The 17,096-nt window shown below is 32.1% G+C and overlaps 3 protein-coding genes across 4 annotated transcripts in view; 2 read left to right on the forward strand and 1 right to left on the reverse strand.

The window, feature by feature from the left end:
* Positions 1 to 3,667: 3,667 nt before the first annotated feature.
* On the forward strand, positions 3,668 to 5,003 carry LOC120778151. The gene is made up of 4 exons (XM_040109874.1): positions 3,668 to 3,973; positions 4,038 to 4,196; positions 4,260 to 4,428; positions 4,487 to 5,003. Exons 1-4 carry the CDS (start codon positions 3,769 to 3,771, stop codon positions 4,908 to 4,910), a joined length of 957 nt encoding a protein of 318 aa, XP_039965808.1. The 5' UTR covers positions 3,668 to 3,768; the 3' UTR covers positions 4,911 to 5,003.
* Positions 5,004 to 5,128: 125 nt separating this feature from the next.
* Positions 5,129 to 6,803, forward strand: LOC120778152 (inositol monophosphatase 1). Its single transcript, XM_040109875.1, has 4 exons — positions 5,129 to 5,546; positions 5,679 to 5,812; positions 5,877 to 6,245; positions 6,308 to 6,803. The coding sequence occupies exons 1-4, from the start codon at positions 5,475 to 5,477 to the stop codon at positions 6,570 to 6,572; spliced, it is 840 nt and encodes a 279-aa protein (XP_039965809.1). The 5' UTR covers positions 5,129 to 5,474; the 3' UTR covers positions 6,573 to 6,803.
* Positions 6,804 to 13,263: 6,460 nt separating this feature from the next.
* The window catches only part of LOC120778048 (ecdysone-induced protein 78C), a 228,769-nt gene continuing 224,936 nt past the window's right edge, over positions 13,264 to 17,096 (reverse strand). Inside the window, exons 4-6 of one of the 2 annotated variants that reach the window (XM_040109723.1) lie at positions 15,768 to 16,321; positions 15,141 to 15,416; positions 13,264 to 14,135 (exon numbers count right to left, since the gene is read on the reverse strand). In XM_040109723.1, coding sequence (XP_039965657.1) covers positions 13,758 to 14,135; positions 15,141 to 15,416; positions 15,768 to 16,321 — 1,208 coding nt within the window. In that variant the 3' untranslated portion in view covers positions 13,264 to 13,757. Of the gene's footprint in view, positions 14,136 to 15,140; positions 15,417 to 15,752; positions 16,322 to 17,096 lie in introns of both variants that reach the window. The other variant, XM_040109724.1, reaches the window with a different exon arrangement.

The raw sequence follows: 17,096 nt of genomic DNA on the forward strand, positions 1-17,096 counted from the left end.
ATTAAAATTTTCGGTATTATAAAATGAAAAAGAAATGAATTTTATAAATATTTATTTTAATACATAATTTGCAAAAATTTGTACACAGTCTCTCATATTTTGTTGTTGTGTTATAAAAAACCCGTTGGAATATAGCAAAAGTGCTCGGTTGTGCTCGTTTAGAAGTATATTTTCGATAGCTAGTAAATAATTGCTTACCTTGTTTCTCATTTTTAATTTACAATCCTCTTTTAGGACAATTTTATATTTGTAATTAATAAACTTTATATACATACATATGTACATTCATATGTATGCCAATATTATAATTATATTTGCGATATTTAATTATCGATAAATACAGATATTAGGATTTTTAATGTTGTTTTAAACATTTAAATATTGTGATTAAAAGTTAATAAAGAATATTTGAATCGATAAAAATCGATAAATATTTTAATCTATAAAATATCGATAATATATCGATTAAAATTGGTTTCCCATACTAAATTTTAAATATATCATTATTAATTCTAATTTACTAGAATGTTGAAATTAAAAATAACAGATTCGATACGCTTTAAATTGACTGCTGTAATCGATTATATTTATCGATAACATTAAATTTTGGAACTATTTAAAAGTACAATCTTTCTATAAACTTTAATTCACAGAAAAAGATCTTAGGATTTTAAATGAATTGTGAGAAATTTAATTAAACTAATAAAAATTGTCTAATAAAAATATGGAATATAAAAAGTTTCAAAATAATATTTATTTATAATTAACATGCTTTCAAAACTTAAAAAATTTTAAAAAGATTTATAAATCGTTTCAAAAACGATAAATATTCAAAATATTATCGATATCATATGCAATATTGTCATTATACAATTTCGAAAAGTTCACTCTGAAGTCAAAACAATCCAAAAATATTGCAGAGCAAGATATTTTCGATACAAGTTCTCGATTTTCGAACAGATCAAAAACTTGTAGGTCATTGTATGGGGGAAATTTGATAGTGATCGGATTATTAGTCTCCGAGTTATGCTTAAATAAATTTGTATTTAAGAAAATTTTGGTTTTGAAATTTCAAAAAAATGCTTTTTTTGATATATATTTTTTTAAATACCATGATATGTCTAGAATATTTTCGAAAAAGTTTCAAAGCAACCGCAATTAAAGTGTAGAATATAGTATATATCTATAGAAGAGCGGAAGAAAGTAGAACCAGGTTAGACCGGCTTCAAAGCCATCGCAATAAAAGTGTAGGAGATAGAACCTTTGAAAGAGCGCACCGTCAAGCTAGACCAGCTGCCTACTTCAATCTTTGATCGTGTTATTCTCTAAACATCGTTTTCAAAGCTGGTGCTCACGGTTTCTCAAAAACTAGTGAATCGATCTTATTGAAGTTTTTCACAATTGCTGAAAATAGGTGTTTATTCGGCCGTGAAAAACGCTCGTAACGCTTTAAAGATAAACTTATAGAGCTGAATGTCTACACTTTATAAGGCTGCAAATCAACAGCTATTCGAAAACCCGATTAAAAAAATTAAAAAAAAAATCGATTTTTTAATGTAACACTATGTAAGTGTACCCATTGCAATCAATGTTTGCTCACAATATTTTTTTGAAATAATATTTTCTCTGAAAAGTTTATTAAACATTAAAAAAGTCGATTATTGTAATCGAAAACATTTGAAAAAGTCATCAATATGAAAGAAATAAAATTTAAACAAATTATGAGACTTGATTTTTATTAGAAAATTAAAAAAAAATTTAAATATTTATTTCTTTCAATGTAAAAATAAAATTAACTTATGAGATGGTTCGTTCAATACTCGTATGTATGCGCAATTTCCTTTACATAGATTTATTTTTTGTTTTCTGCAAAGGACACATTATTGCTTATGCTAAAAATACATAACAATTATTTATAATTTTATTTTTTTATGTAAAGTAACAGAGACGCCCTGTTTCTTTTAAGGTACCACTTTAAAGAGCATTATTCAGCATAAATCGTATATTACTTGTGTAAGAAAACAAAGTCGCATGAAAAAATATACATATAAACTGCAAATAAAGCCATCCACAAGTATTTAGAATGTATAAATATACATACTATGTATATACTTATATGTATATTACTAAATATACTTAAACAAGCTCATACATATGTAAGTATATTTTGGAGCAGTATATAAAAGCTTGTGGCTTCCTAAATGCAACAGGTGAATTAGTGAAAAAATAAAGTTGACTTGGCTGTAACCGCAAGCACACAAAAACATGTACGTACATGCATACATATCCGTTAGGCTGTAAGTTGTGATTATTTAACATATCAGTAGGGATAAGAGAGACTTGTATAGCATTTTGTCTGCTTTAAAAGAAAAAAAAAAACGATTTTCAAGAGGGAGGCCATTAATGACTGTTTGTTGGTGTTGTCTACGTACATACTAGGCATGCCGTTGGCACGGTGCAAACACCTGTTCAACTACTTATGTTGAATTTACATTAGCAATGATGCAGAACTATTTGCAAAAGACTCGCAAGCAACAAATACATATCACGCAAATTACACTTGTTTATTATGAAAATGTTTATTACAAATACATATATAGCAAATAAATATTGTTTACACACTTTAAATGTATGCAATTCCGAAAATGAAAATCAAAACAAAACTTAGCACATTGTAACCCTCCCGGAAGAATGCTATACATAGATTAAATTTACACTTGTTCTAAGGCATGTTTCATGACTTTAATATAAATTTACATGTTTAAATAAAATTATTGAAAACTTAATTTATGACATAAACACGCTGTTGTTGTTGTTCGTTTTAACTGGCTGTAGAGCTAAAGAAAAATATTTAAAATTAATTGTAACTGTGACAGAACAAGCCGACAAGCCAGTCTATATACATATGTATGTACATACATACATACGTATACATATGTACGTATACGAAATAACAATTTCGTTATTTCAAAAACTTAGTATTTATTTAAAAAAAAGTGTCTAATTGTTGCAAAAAATATAATGATAATGATAATGGTTATTCAACACTAACGCATATGCAAATATGTATGTAAATTAATGTATAAACATTTAGCCGAAAATATGAGAGCAATAAAATGCAAAATGTAAACAAAAGTTGTCAAAAGGGATGTCATTTATTTGTCTAAAGGGGGATGGTGCCATGTGTAGAAGTTCAAGCAAGTGAGGAAAGTTCTCTGAGCGCCAACCACTTGGGAGTGGGCAGAAACGATTATTTTACATGTGACTCAAGCAGCTCACGACTTCCGGTATTAGACCAAGTATTTTCTGGGTAGCCGAAAAACATCTGTTGGAAGGCCGGCGAAAGTGAGAAGGTGAATCAACAACAGTTTGAATGCTGTTGTCAATATTAACTCATCAAGTTGATCGGTTTCGCAAGCACTGTATTTTAATGAACACGATAAAAACAAACTTCACAAAACATGTAAAAAATAAATTATAAATAAATAATACATGCAACAAATATAATCAAATAACACATAAACTTAAAAATTTAAAGTGAAAAAGGAAGTTATTTAAAAGCTAAATGGTTGATTAACTATTTATCGATAAACGCGTGCAATCGACTGCTCATTCTCGCTTATTTACATTCGTGCAAGTCAGTCGTAATAAGTTTGACAACATCAGCTGTTCCTAGCACGTCATAAAAGCATATATTTTCCTGAACTCAGAAGGCTCATATAATTTTCTATTGAGTTTTTAACGTTAAATTACATAGAAAAAACTGAAATGAAGTGTGCGGTTTCAAATTGTACAAGTCAAAGCTGTCAAAAGGAATCTTGCAGTTTCTTCAATTTCCCTGTTAATGAAGAGTTGTCAAAGAAATGGGCGATATTCTGTAGGCGCAAAAAAGTTTTCAATGCGCGAACGAGCTACATATGCATGAAACATTTTAAAAAGGAGGACATCGAAAACGGAGTGGAGTACGAAATGGGTATAAATCGTTTATTTATAATTTTTTTGAAGCAAATTAATTATAATTTAATAAAATAACTTAGGTTTTGCGAAAAAACGCATACTTAAGCGCGGTGTTGTGCCAACTATTTTCAAAGTGGAGGTAAGCAATCCCGAGCGTAAAGAAAGATCAATGCAAAGAGAAAATAGAAGGATTGTGAACGAATTAATTAAACAATATGATGCTGAACATAAATCTGCAAGTAAGGCAAATTTTATTAATTAAGTAAGATCGTAAATTAAAAATTTGGTAAATATTAAAATAGTACCGGTCGGAGAAGCGAATATGGAAACTTTAGAAACCGTTGATCTAACAAACAGTGATGTTCCTTTGTTGGATATGAGTAATGCTATTGAAACACCCACATCGCTTGAGCCATTCTTTGAAACGTATAAAACACCGTTTAAGGAGATTGAAGATTTGGAAACGAAGTTGTAAGTACAACACAAAAGAAATATATTTGAAAAATATAAAATTAATATTTATATGCAGAGAAAGACAGCAACAAGAAATTGAAGAGTTACGCAAAGTAAATAAAAAGCAACAGAGGGAAATCGTTGTGGCCAAACAAGAATTAGAATTTATAAAGCGCAAACATAGCTATGAACTAAAATTATTGGAAAAACAAGTAACAACTGCGCAAACTGAAAAGACAAGTATAGAGGCGAAATTAGTACAGATTTTTTCAAAAAAACAGTTAGATGTCTTAAAATCTGAAATGAACAGAACACATTGGTCTATAAGCGATGTAGAACAAGCTAAGTTTATATATACCAAAAGCAACAAAATCTATAACTACTTATATAATCGAGGATTTCCACTACCGGCGGTGCGCAAAGTGAAATCATGGTTGAATACGAAAGCACCAGCAGCGCATTTGAAGGATCACTGTTATACTTCAGAATTGTTGCAATAAGCTTATCATATGTATTTAGTGTATATAATTAAAAACGTTGTATATAATAATTTATAAAGAGAATAATGAATTAATAATTCCTGAGTTTACGTTTAGTATAATGAAATTTTCGAAAATTCAAATTTGTGACAAAAATAAAAAGTCATAAATGAAGTCAAATATGGCAACTCTCCTATCACTCATACGCAGCGCAACTACACTTACAGACCTTTATATTTTTTATCATATTTTTGCCGGCGATAGTGGAATATTTCCGTTCGCCAGCGTTTGCAATTTGTTTTCTTATACATTTCCGTTAGTTCGTTGCGAATGTGCACATAAGCTGCATTTTACTGCTGTCGTGGTTGTTACTTAATTAAATTAAACATATAGATTCCGGCCGATAATATTTGTGAGGAATTGTGAAGTAACATATCGACACTGTCCTTTTCAACGGCGTCGCTCCGCAGTTCCTATTTTCTACTTAAACGTTTTGCAAATTATCAGTGCATTAATTCGGCGCTTAATTCCGTATCCTGTCAATTCATACACACAGATTACATTTGGAGAAGTAAAAATATAAGAATGGGTGATTGCAATGTGGATTTGAATAAATGCTTTGAAGTTGTCTCACAATTGGTGGACAAAGCTGGTGCGGTAAGTTTCCAGAAGCTGTACTGGGTGTTAAAATTTTAAGATTATGTCATTCATGATTGTTTATACTGAAATGTTTACGCATACACACATTTATATATGTATGTATATCGATTTTTTTACGATTCTACACAGTTGGTGGCAAAACGTAATGAAACACGACAAGAGTTCGAAGAGAAGGCGAACGATATTGACTTGGTCACTGCCACTGATAGAGAGGTGGAACAGCTGTTGATAAATGGTTTGCTAGATGTATTTCCCGACCACAAGTAAGCATTTTAATCTCAAGGTGAGAAATTTGTACTTCATAATTAAATTATCAATTCACTACAGATTTATTGGGGAGGAAGAGAGCGCTGCTGGCGGCGCACCAAACAAGCTAACAGATGCGCCCACCTGGATAATTGATCCAGTTGATGGCACAATGAATTTCGTGCACTCCTTTCCACACTCATGCATTTCAATTGGTTTGAAGGTGAATAAAGTCACCGAAATTGGTATTGTTTTCAATCCAATGCTGGGCCAACGTTTCAGTTCGCGTCGTGGACAGGGTGCTTATCTAAATGGACGTCGTATACACGTGAGTGGCCAAAAGGAGTTGGGCAAATCTTTAGTTACATCCGAATTTGGTACATCCCGTGATACGGAAAAGCTAAAAGTCGTTTTCGAAAACTTCCAGAATATAGTGCCAAAGGTGCACGGGTATGTTGGCAATTCAATTTTGCAATTTTATTTTGTATTATTGTATTATCTATTTTCAACAGTTTTCGCATGTTGGGCGCTGCCGCCCTCAATCTCTGCATGGTTGCGCTCGGCGCGGCCGATATCAATTTCGAATTTGGCGTACATGCTTGGGACGTATGTGCTGGCGAACTGTTAGTGCTGGAAGCAGGTGGCGTTGTTATTGATACCACAGGCGGCAAATTCGATATTATGTCAAGGCGTATTTTGGCTGCATCCAGTGAAGAATTGGCACAAGAATTTGCAAAGCATCTGACACAATTCAGCCCACAACCACGAGATGATTAATTTTACACTCACATATGATATTGAAAAGGGTGAAGGGTGAAGCAAAAACACAGCTGATTGATGCTAGTAGTTCCAGAATTACTGTAATTTGCATATACCACATATGTACATATATTTTTATGTAAAAAATTAGTTATATTTTACAAACTTTGGGAACTAGCTGGTATCGAATTGTTTTGAAAGTTAAAATAAATGTTTATAAAAATTAATTAACTTTCCGTTATAAATTGATGCGCTGTTGTTGTTACTGTTGCGGCAGAAAACATTACTGAAGTGATTTCCAGAATGATGCCTTGGCCGGATAAAATCCCGATACTTAGACCCAACTGTCGGACGGGTTGGTGCACTGTAGTTGCACATCATTATTTCCGATTGTAACATGTTTGTGTGAATGTGAGGGCAGCTAATTATTGTATTTCGTCTTGTGTACATACTTATACATGTATAAGTGAATAATTAGCATGACGAGTGCATAATTATTTGCTTGGATAACGCCCATGCCTCAATTGGCAGCCATCAAGTAGTCGTTATTTTGTAGAAAGTTCAAGTACTTGATAAATATTTGCAGATAAACATTCATTTAAATCGCGAATAACATTAAAAGAAATTTTAGAAAAAGTATGACCTTTACAATTTCTAGCAATAAAACAGGTTGTTTTTTTATTTTTATTTTCATATTCATATTATATATTCTCTCACATTTTTAATTTCACCATGTTTATTATTATCTCTACATATGTGGGTATGTATGCATGTACGCCGATATATATTTCAATATATTTAACTAAATATTTTTAAATTTTCAGTATTAAAGAAATTTGTGGAATACAATTTAGTTTACGTTTCATGGGTTTAAAATCAGCAAATCGTTTATATAATTGTTATTTTTTACGTTTTTTTATTATATTTCTGAAGTAGCTCCCACTATTATCATTATAATTTCATTTATCTTATTTATTGCTGTTAGTAAACTACTACATTATATTCTATTGGAAATGCTGCACCTGCACTTTTTTCATATTTGTAAATAAATTATGTCTGTGTGTATGCATATAGCATACATGTATGTATGTTTAACGCTTAAGTGTATTATCTCTTTTGTTATCTATTCATAAATAGTTAAAAAGAGTAAATTGAACTACTTCAAGATCGAGTAAACATTTAATTATTTATTTATTTTTGGTTTTCACAGCAAAAGCGAAGAGTAGTTTAAATTTACATTCATATATAGTAGTATATATGTACTTGCAAATGTTGTACATAAGCATTTAATTTACTTATTATTTAATTAGATAAGTAGATTAGAATAGTACTGCAAAACCTTACATTGCCTCATAAAATACATTTGAAAATGTTGAGTTCATTTGTTTTTTTGTTTTGTTAGGAAGAAGAGCAATATTTTAAATTATGTGTATATTTGTGTTATTTAAAATTCATCTTCATATGTAAACCCACTTAAATAATTAAGGAAACGCGTTAAGTGATTTGTGCTATATATTTCTAAATGTATGACCATAAATGCATACATTCTCATATACCATGTAATATACATATATATTATTGGTATATTACATACTTATAGATGCATATTTTTGTTAAGTTTTTAAGTTATGCCATAAAATCGATTATGTTTTGATATACATACATACTCATATAACAGTGTGTATGTGTATATAATCACTGCCAAAATGTACATACATACATACATATATCGACATTTTCATATCTAATACACAATTTAGTATGTATGTATGCAAGTAGATCTAGAACACATCTTCTATAACTAGATTTTACCTTAAACTCTACTTTTATGTGCCGTTTTCACACATTTTAATGGAATTTTCATAAAAAATTGAAAAATTTGACACTTTTATATGTTGTTGTTTTTAGTATAACTACAGTTGCGCAACTACATAGTATACCGTACATGATCATTCATTGTCATCACTGTATAAATGTAAATTTTTCTTAAGTAACTTTTGTTTTTTAATTACGGAAAATTATCTTGTTAGAGCTATAATTTGCGTATGAAACTAAGAATGAAAAATTATTAAGGCATTCAAACACAAAAATGCTTTTCACAAGTATAAGGGATTTAATCAATGGAAATTGAGTTGGTTTCATTCTATTTAAAATCACAAAAAAACACTTATGTACACAAATTCCGTGTTTTCAAGATCCCACAAAAAATTTTTTAAATAATAATTGGATTGCACTAAAAATATTAGTTTACTTTTTAGAGGTGATTCGATTCACATAAATATTTTTAAAGTCCATATTGCGTGCACTGCTTTATTTTGTATTATATGTTTAAAACATAAAACTAAAACAAAATGGATGGCAATCGAATTTTTAATACAGCAGCCTACTCAGTATATGCAAGTCATGCTTTACTTGTGACATTAATAAATATTTAAAAGCTATATGGCTCCTACAAATGTATGTACCTAGGTACACTCCCTGTTTTTATATTTAATGTGTTTGACCTAAACGTTAATTTTATCTTAAAGTAATTTTAATTTGCGATACTTTTAAATATTTAGAAATAAATTCTTATATAAAACTACTTAGTCTGTCACTTAATTTTTTCATACTGCTAATGCAAAGGTTTTATCTAAAAATTTACGATTTAAACACATACACATATAGCAAATTGTACTTTATGATTTACTCTGAATAAAGGCAAAATGAAAGGCAGAAAGTTATTTACTACCAAGTGATTAGGTTACTTATAATGGATTTTTACACAGTTTACATTTGATTATCTTACGGAATTGCAGCTGATGATGAAATTCTATAATGAGGCCATAAACCTTTGTGGGTACGCTTAATTTACCTGGTCTTAGAGATGTTAAAAGAAGGAAATCTTTTTAATCTTCATGACTCAACTAACTATGAAAAACAAGATTATTAAGGGATGATAAGGAATGGAAGTGTACTAATTTCGGTTGCATAATTTGTTTTTTAGAGTGTCATGTACATATATACTAAGGGAAATGCTTAAAAACTGCTAGATCATCGTCTCGAGGATAAGAAATGTATGCGCTTCAATATTATTTAGTGCGAATAAATATAAATGTAATATATAAATGAATAGACACAAATTTACTTACATTTGCTTCAATTTTAACCGATTTTATGTCTCTATGTAGATGTATATATGTATCTGAAAAATATTTCAAAAAAACACCACAGCACACAACCGGAACTCTAATAATAAAATTGCGCAGCGGATCCGCTAAAGACTTTTTCCGGTAATGAGGCTTTATCAGGTATATATAAGGTAATAGTGAACTACACTCAATTCACTCCTTATAACAATTTGTAATATTTTAATATACTTTTTAGTATATTATGACTGAAGTGACACAACTTTCAACACTTTTTAGGTTATTCCGCGCTGTGGTGCGAAATTTTGGGAAGTGTGCCTCACACACTTTAATACACAAAAAATAGAGCACCAGAAAAACAATATTTTGCACCAAACGAGTTGTTTTTGTAACAACAGCGATTAAAAACATCTTATAACAATTTGCACTAATGAATTTTGTTAAATATAACATTAAATGATTTCCAACTTAAGCACCTGAATAAATTGCAAATTTTTCCACTTTGTCAAGTACATTAAAGAAAACTAACGGCTTCCTTCAAAGTTGCATTTGGCTTTGCCAACTAATTGCTCATGATAATACGAAGTTTACATGCCAGTGCTTTGCTGCTGGGAAATGCGTTAATATGAAAATAAAGTTGAATTACTTTTCATTTTCGAATTTGCATTATTTTATTGGTAGTGCAACAACAAATAGTTTTATTTGTAAATTTTCAGTGAACAAGACGAGAATTTTAATTGACGAGACAAACTATCTGTGTAGACGGATGCACAATTTTTGCAACATTTTGGCAACGCGTAACTGACAATGAAGGTTTATACACAGCTGTTTGAGTTAGCTTTTGTGACAGTTAAGTTGAATTTATTTTTTGTAGCTCTTGGCATTTTTATTATTTACAGAAAATTTTCAAATTTACAATGCATTGTATATTGTAAAAAACAAAAAGCTATTAAACATGCTCTGTTAATTGCTGAATCATCTGCTGCGTAGGGATACCTGCAGTTTCGCAAGAATATTTAAGAGTCACATTGCCACAGTTGGCTTGTAGAAAACTGATCCTTTGCAGGCATCTATAATATATTAATCAAACAAAAATTAATCTATATAATGAATATATTTTCTTGCGTTTAAGTTGATTTTGATTTTCGCGCAGCCAATATTTAAAATAAGCTTCAAATAATTACACCTGCCAAGTGACATAAAAATACCAATTCAAATGAAGTGATCTTGCAACAAATTAATTACAACGTTTAATATTGAAAATAAAACAGAACGAAGTGATGGTTTTTGTGTAATAAAAGTTTAAGTTTTATTTAGAAAAAAATGTATATCTACATAACTAATAATGTTTTGTAGTCGTTTGCTTGTATTCACTTTTAACTATTTAAAATTGCAAAAGTAAAACGTAGAATTAATGTAGTTTGTTGTGTTTCTCATTTTTCTTTTCATATAATGTATAAAAAAAATATTTAATACAAACAAAATAATAATTAATGCGCAGTGTTGTTGCTGTGATTGCCACTTACATATACATATACTCAGGCCTTAATGTAGAATTCATTAAAATTATGCTTAAATATTTCTATAAAACAAAAAAAAATAAAATAAACAAACAAAACTACAGGGCACTTATAGTTTAAAAACATTTAAATGAGAAGGACGAAAATGATATATGATATATGTATATATTTACTGCAGATGAACATATTTATGCATATTGCTGATTTATAAAATGGTCATATATTTATACATGTATGCACGTATGTATGTATATTTAATGAGTGAAATACGTTTATGTGCTGATTAACACACACATTTATAGATGAATATATTTATTTTAAACATTATATATGTACATTATTATTAAGGCTAGGTCAGTTATGAAAGTCAACGCATTCATGAATTGGAAGATGTCGAAAGGAGAACCTCAACTCAAATGTTCATATGCATGTTAGTGTTGTATGCAACAAAAAAAGTGAAAATTATGTTGCAGTTGAGGTGAAACCTTAAGTTCATTATAAAGTGTTCAATGAAAATACATTTAGGTCTACAATTTTGACAACATTTTTAATGAGACGCAATGAAATAAATATTTTTTACGAGTTTGTGAGTAATGAAGGCAGACGACGCTGTTACTTAGTGTATGATTTGTCAAGAAATTCTATTGGATTATATATACTCGTATAACTCTATATATGACTTTGAGTGTACATAGTGAATTTTTATTTAGTGCTAATTAAAATCTTGTAGCTTTAACGTTAATGAAAATAATATTTTGAAATTGAAAACGCTCGCGCGAAACGCAAGTGGCTGGAAGGATATAAAATATGTGTATTTGTTATTGCTACCACTAATGTTTTCATACGAGTATGTGCCATATAATCTTGTAAGCAGTTGTGGTTTATTTTTATGAGCGGAGTTTTATGCGCAGGAATTCGTGTTGTGGCATTATGTAATTTATTTCTACTACGTTAATTATTCGTGCACTTATTTACATTTGTTTCGTTATTTATTTTTGTTCGCGTAGTGTTTTGTTTTTTGCTTTTCAATATTTATTTATTTTTTCGTTAGAGTTGAGATGGGCGCTAAGTTTGCTAATATACTCGCTAATGCTACATACATATATTATAGATGTATGCATGTAATTTATTTATGTCATTTACATATGTATGTATGTATGTTTAAAGTGTAACAGTTTTAACAATTGAGATTTAAAGTTGTTGTTTTGTTCTTTAATTTACGATCGTATATGACGATTTTAAGTAAAATTAACTGCTAGGCAAGTGTATCAATGATAAAAAATATCTTCATGTTACATTAAAAATTAAAATGTTTTTCTCCACTTTTTACAAAAGTTCAAGAGCAAATAACAAATTTTAAAAATTATTTGTTAGCTAGTGTACAATTTTTGAATTTATTCATATAAACTGCCAGCATGATATACATATGTACATGTGTATGCAGCAACAAATGTTTGAAACAAAAATATTGCGTAACATTCGATAAATTTATTTCTCTCAGCGTGTTTAATTTTTTTGTCAAATAAATACGTTTTTTTATTTATTTAGCGCTCTTCTTATTTTTTTTTTAGATTTTCGAATTTAGTGTTTTTTTAATGAGTTTTTGCATATATGTATGAATGCTTATTTTATTTGTTCACGGCTAAATTTCCATTATTTAGTTATGTTTTGTCAGTGTTGAATTTATGCGTTTTACTACACATGTAGCTAAGTTTCTAATATTCATTATTATTTATAATGCTTTCTTGACCTTAAATGCTTAGAGTTTTTCATTTAAATTTTAAATATTTAAGGTTATTTTTTATTTTTCTTGCTTTTTTTTGCTGATATTGCAATGTTACATTTGTCTGTGGCATGATCACGTGATGTTTGTTTGTATGTATGTAAGTAAGCTTGTAAATAATGTTTTTCACTTCACTAAAATTATTTATGTATATAAATGTATGTATGTATAGCTAAAACTGGTATCTATTTTTTATAAAACACAAACTATGAAAGAGTTTCTGCTAAAATATTTCTTATAAAACAACAAAACATTTTTTTTTTAATTTTTATTTTTATGTTTTTTTTTAGTAAGTAGCAGAAAAACCTATAAGCTAATCGTTCTACGATTAATTTTTAAAATTATATAAACAATTTGTATTATTATTACTTTTTCCATATAATAATTTTCACTTTGTTCCATCATATATAAATTAAATATGTAAATATGTTTCTGTTGCTTAAGAACTATTCACGCTAGGTTTAGAAAACGTATAGTAATCATATTGTTATTTGTTGTTGTTGTTTTTCTTCTTATTTTCACATACATAAATCTCTTTTTGCAAACTGTGTGCTTGGTCCATTGCGCCCCCATATCTCCACAGCGGCTCTACACATAAAAGCTTTTACTTTGCTGTCCCTTTCTTTTCTCTTTCTCTCCTCCACTTCGCTCTTTATGTATTTTCGTCTTTTGCGGCAATTTCACTTTCATAACGTTTATCCTTATTACGCTTCGTGTATGTTCTCCCGTTTCCTTTTGGATTATCTTGCGTCACAGTCTATTCGTTCGTCCTTCACAGATCATCCTCTGTCTTGGGTATATCGAATATCTCGGCGAAGAGTGGTGGCAATCGCAGTTTGGTCCAATTCATTCGTAACCAGTCTAAATGTGAGAAATGCTTGGCGCCCAACGAGCGTAATTCGGGTATTTTAGCCTCGAGTGCTGGCATCAGTTGTAGCGCTTGTGTGGAGCCGGCACGTGAGCGGACGAGTTGTACACGCAGTGCTTCGGCGACGCGTTCGCGTGATCGTGAAATCATTTTCGGTTCAGCGAGGCCGGAACGATCGGAGGCGAGCAATACCATGGCGGAGAACAGACCGATTTCGGTATCGCTTAAGCCGTAACTGTTGAGGGTGTTGGCGAAATTCACTAGCGAGATGACGAAGTCGTTCTGCAAGATAATAATATATATTTTTGCATTAATTACGATTTTGTTTTTGTTATTTAAATAAAGTAGAGAAAATGTAAGATATTTCATTTGATTGAGCTACTATTCCCTCGGCATTAGTGGCTACAATATATTTTACACTAACGATTTTGATTTTTAAAGTTTGCAGGCTTCTAGAATTTTCATTATTCAGGACTTTGAATTCTAATTAATGTGAGCACCGCGAGCGACGCTTTTAAAAGCTCTTGCTTAAAAAATATTGACAACATTGACCCTAAATGTACAAAATACACCCAAATTTCAGAAAATCCTATTTAGGGGCATTTATTTTTGAGAATATACATCTTTTCACGATCGCTTACTTTAAGAGAAAAACATTTTTATCGAGGGGATTTACAGTTTCGAAAGATACTGTGATGTTAACCGCGTTACTGAAGATCAGATCGGGAAAGTGACAGTCCTAGACTAGATAAAGAACTGGAGTTGGACCTAATGCCATCGGAACGTGTTTAACCGACTTACTGAGTACTTAGCTAAGATCAGTATCGAAAAAGTAGCAGTTCTTGACTAGACAAAGAAGTAGACTCAGACTCAATGGCGTCCGAAAACGTTTAATTGCCTCTATCGATAAAATCCAGTCATTGGTTGGATTAAAAAAATAGATTATAGCTAAGATAACTATCGAAAAAGTGGCAGTTCTAAACTGGATAAAGAGCTAGATTCCCACCCAACCGCCTTACTGTGGACAATTGTTAAGATCCGTTTTGAATATATTTCGAATTTCTTATTGATTCTAAGATTCCAAGGTGATTTCCATAGCAGTGTCTCAAGTAGAGAACCATAAAAGCCATGAGTTTGAGCTTATACTAAGCCTGCTACATTCGTAGCCATAATTAATTGAGCTCCTTTCAAAACTTATTGAGTTTATTGCTATTATTTACAATTGCTATGCCACGCCCTCTGAAAAAAGTAGTCGACAAACTATTTGAAATATGCGAACTGACTTACATCATAAAGAATTTCTAGTTGTTGTCGTGTCAGATAAGTGCCATCGTCGAATGTCAACGTTGCATCATTGATCATACGTGCCACATGGCTGAGCCACACCTCGAAGAAGCCCAATTTGATGAGTATCAGCTGATCGTCTTGTGTAAAATCACAAAAGCCCGGTACACGCTTCGCGAATTCAACGATACGTTGCACGCCGGGCGTGACGCGCCCCGCATACTGTTGCCACAGCCAAATTTTCTGAAATTCCATTGTCTCCGATACTGAAGTGGCAATCTAGAAACGGAAAGCAAATACAAAAAATTAATTAGTGAACCGTCATGAGTGTGGAAAGAGCTTGTGCATAATTGAGGAAAAATAGGTCAACGGACGGGGAATGGGGAAAGCGCAAACATCAAAATTGCTTTATAGTTATGCTGATTTAATGACTGTTAGGCAGCGTTTATGGGTCAATGATTGTACTACATGACAGCGACGGATGATGATGAGTAATTTGTATGCGTCACTGGAAGTGAGAATTTTGTGGCGATTACAACGAAACCAAATCAATTTAGCGGACATGGGATTTGCATAACGGTATGTGAATATAGCACAACAAGAACGTTTACCTACATAGCATGTACTTACTCCATTCTGCGGCACCGCCACCGGTCGCCGCATCAGTTCGCGTGTCTGCTCCTCCGTGTATGAGCAGTGCATGCGATGCGCCTGTGAGACGCACATAATCACATCGTAAACGGTTAGTTCGGCGGTAGGGCCTTGCATATCGACAACACCGCAACCGTTATTGTCGACGCTGGTAATGCCAACATTACCACCGACGCCGCCACCACCACCAACACTGCCACCGTTACCGACCACACTCATACCGCCGACACCGACGCTAACATTGCCGCACTGTCCCATCATGCCGCCAGCACCGCCGGCACCTACGCTGACGCTCATATTGACGCCCACACCCATGCCACCAACACCGCCCGGTCCCGGTGTGTTGGCTGTGTTGGCGACGCTACTTTGGCCCGTACAGCCCAATTCGGAGGGTGACGAGGCGACTGAACACATTTGTGGCGTTTGCGGTGTATTCGGTGTATTCACACGCACAATGACGTTCGGATCATCCGTGGACGAAGGTGTGCCATTCAGCTCACGTGAACGTTTCGGTACGCGACCATAACGAACAGCTGGAAGTAAAGGAAAACAACGAAGATAATTAGTTTTTGTATTAAAAAAATTGTATATGTGGATATAAGTATTTTTTAATAATAACGGGTTTTAGTAAATCTTAGTAAAGATTTAGCGACCCTAATCAAATACGAGTTAAAGTTCCACAGCAGGACTGCAAGAACTTGTGCAAGAACTGAAGCCGCATAGATTTTCCTAAATGACATCGCTGTGCTCTATGGGCTCTTGAAAAGTTCCAAGAAGATCTGACGTTTTCGAGCCAAATTTTGTTCAGCGATGAGACCGATTTCTAACTCAAGAGGTATGCAAGCAAGCAAATTTGCTGTATTTGGGACAAAGAGCAACCTGAATAGATTCAAGAGCTGCCATTTCATCCAGAAAAAACCACAGTTTGGTGTGTTTTGTGGGCCTGTGGAATCATCGGTCCATATTTCTTCAAAAATGATGCCGATGAGAAAGTGACCATCAATAGCGACCGTTATCGCGCCATGATAGCCTATTATTTGATGTTTGAAATTGAAGTTCATGATCTCGACGACATTTGGTTTCAATAAGACGGCGCCACTTCTCTCACCTTACATCAATTTTCCACGAAAAGCGTATGATATCACATTGTTAGACTCTTTCCTGTGACGATATGTAAAGTCGATGCGGACAATCCCACTTCGATTCAGGCCTTGGAGCAAAACCTCACGCGTGCCATTCGTCAGTTACTGCTCGAACGAGTCATCGAAAATTGCACTCAATGGATGGACCATCTGAGACGTAGCCGCG

Source organism: Bactrocera tryoni, chromosome 5 (genome assembly GCF_016617805.1).
Source record: "Bactrocera tryoni isolate S06 chromosome 5, CSIRO_BtryS06_freeze2, whole genome shotgun sequence".
Taxonomy (NCBI): domain Eukaryota; kingdom Metazoa; phylum Arthropoda; class Insecta; order Diptera; family Tephritidae; genus Bactrocera; species Bactrocera tryoni.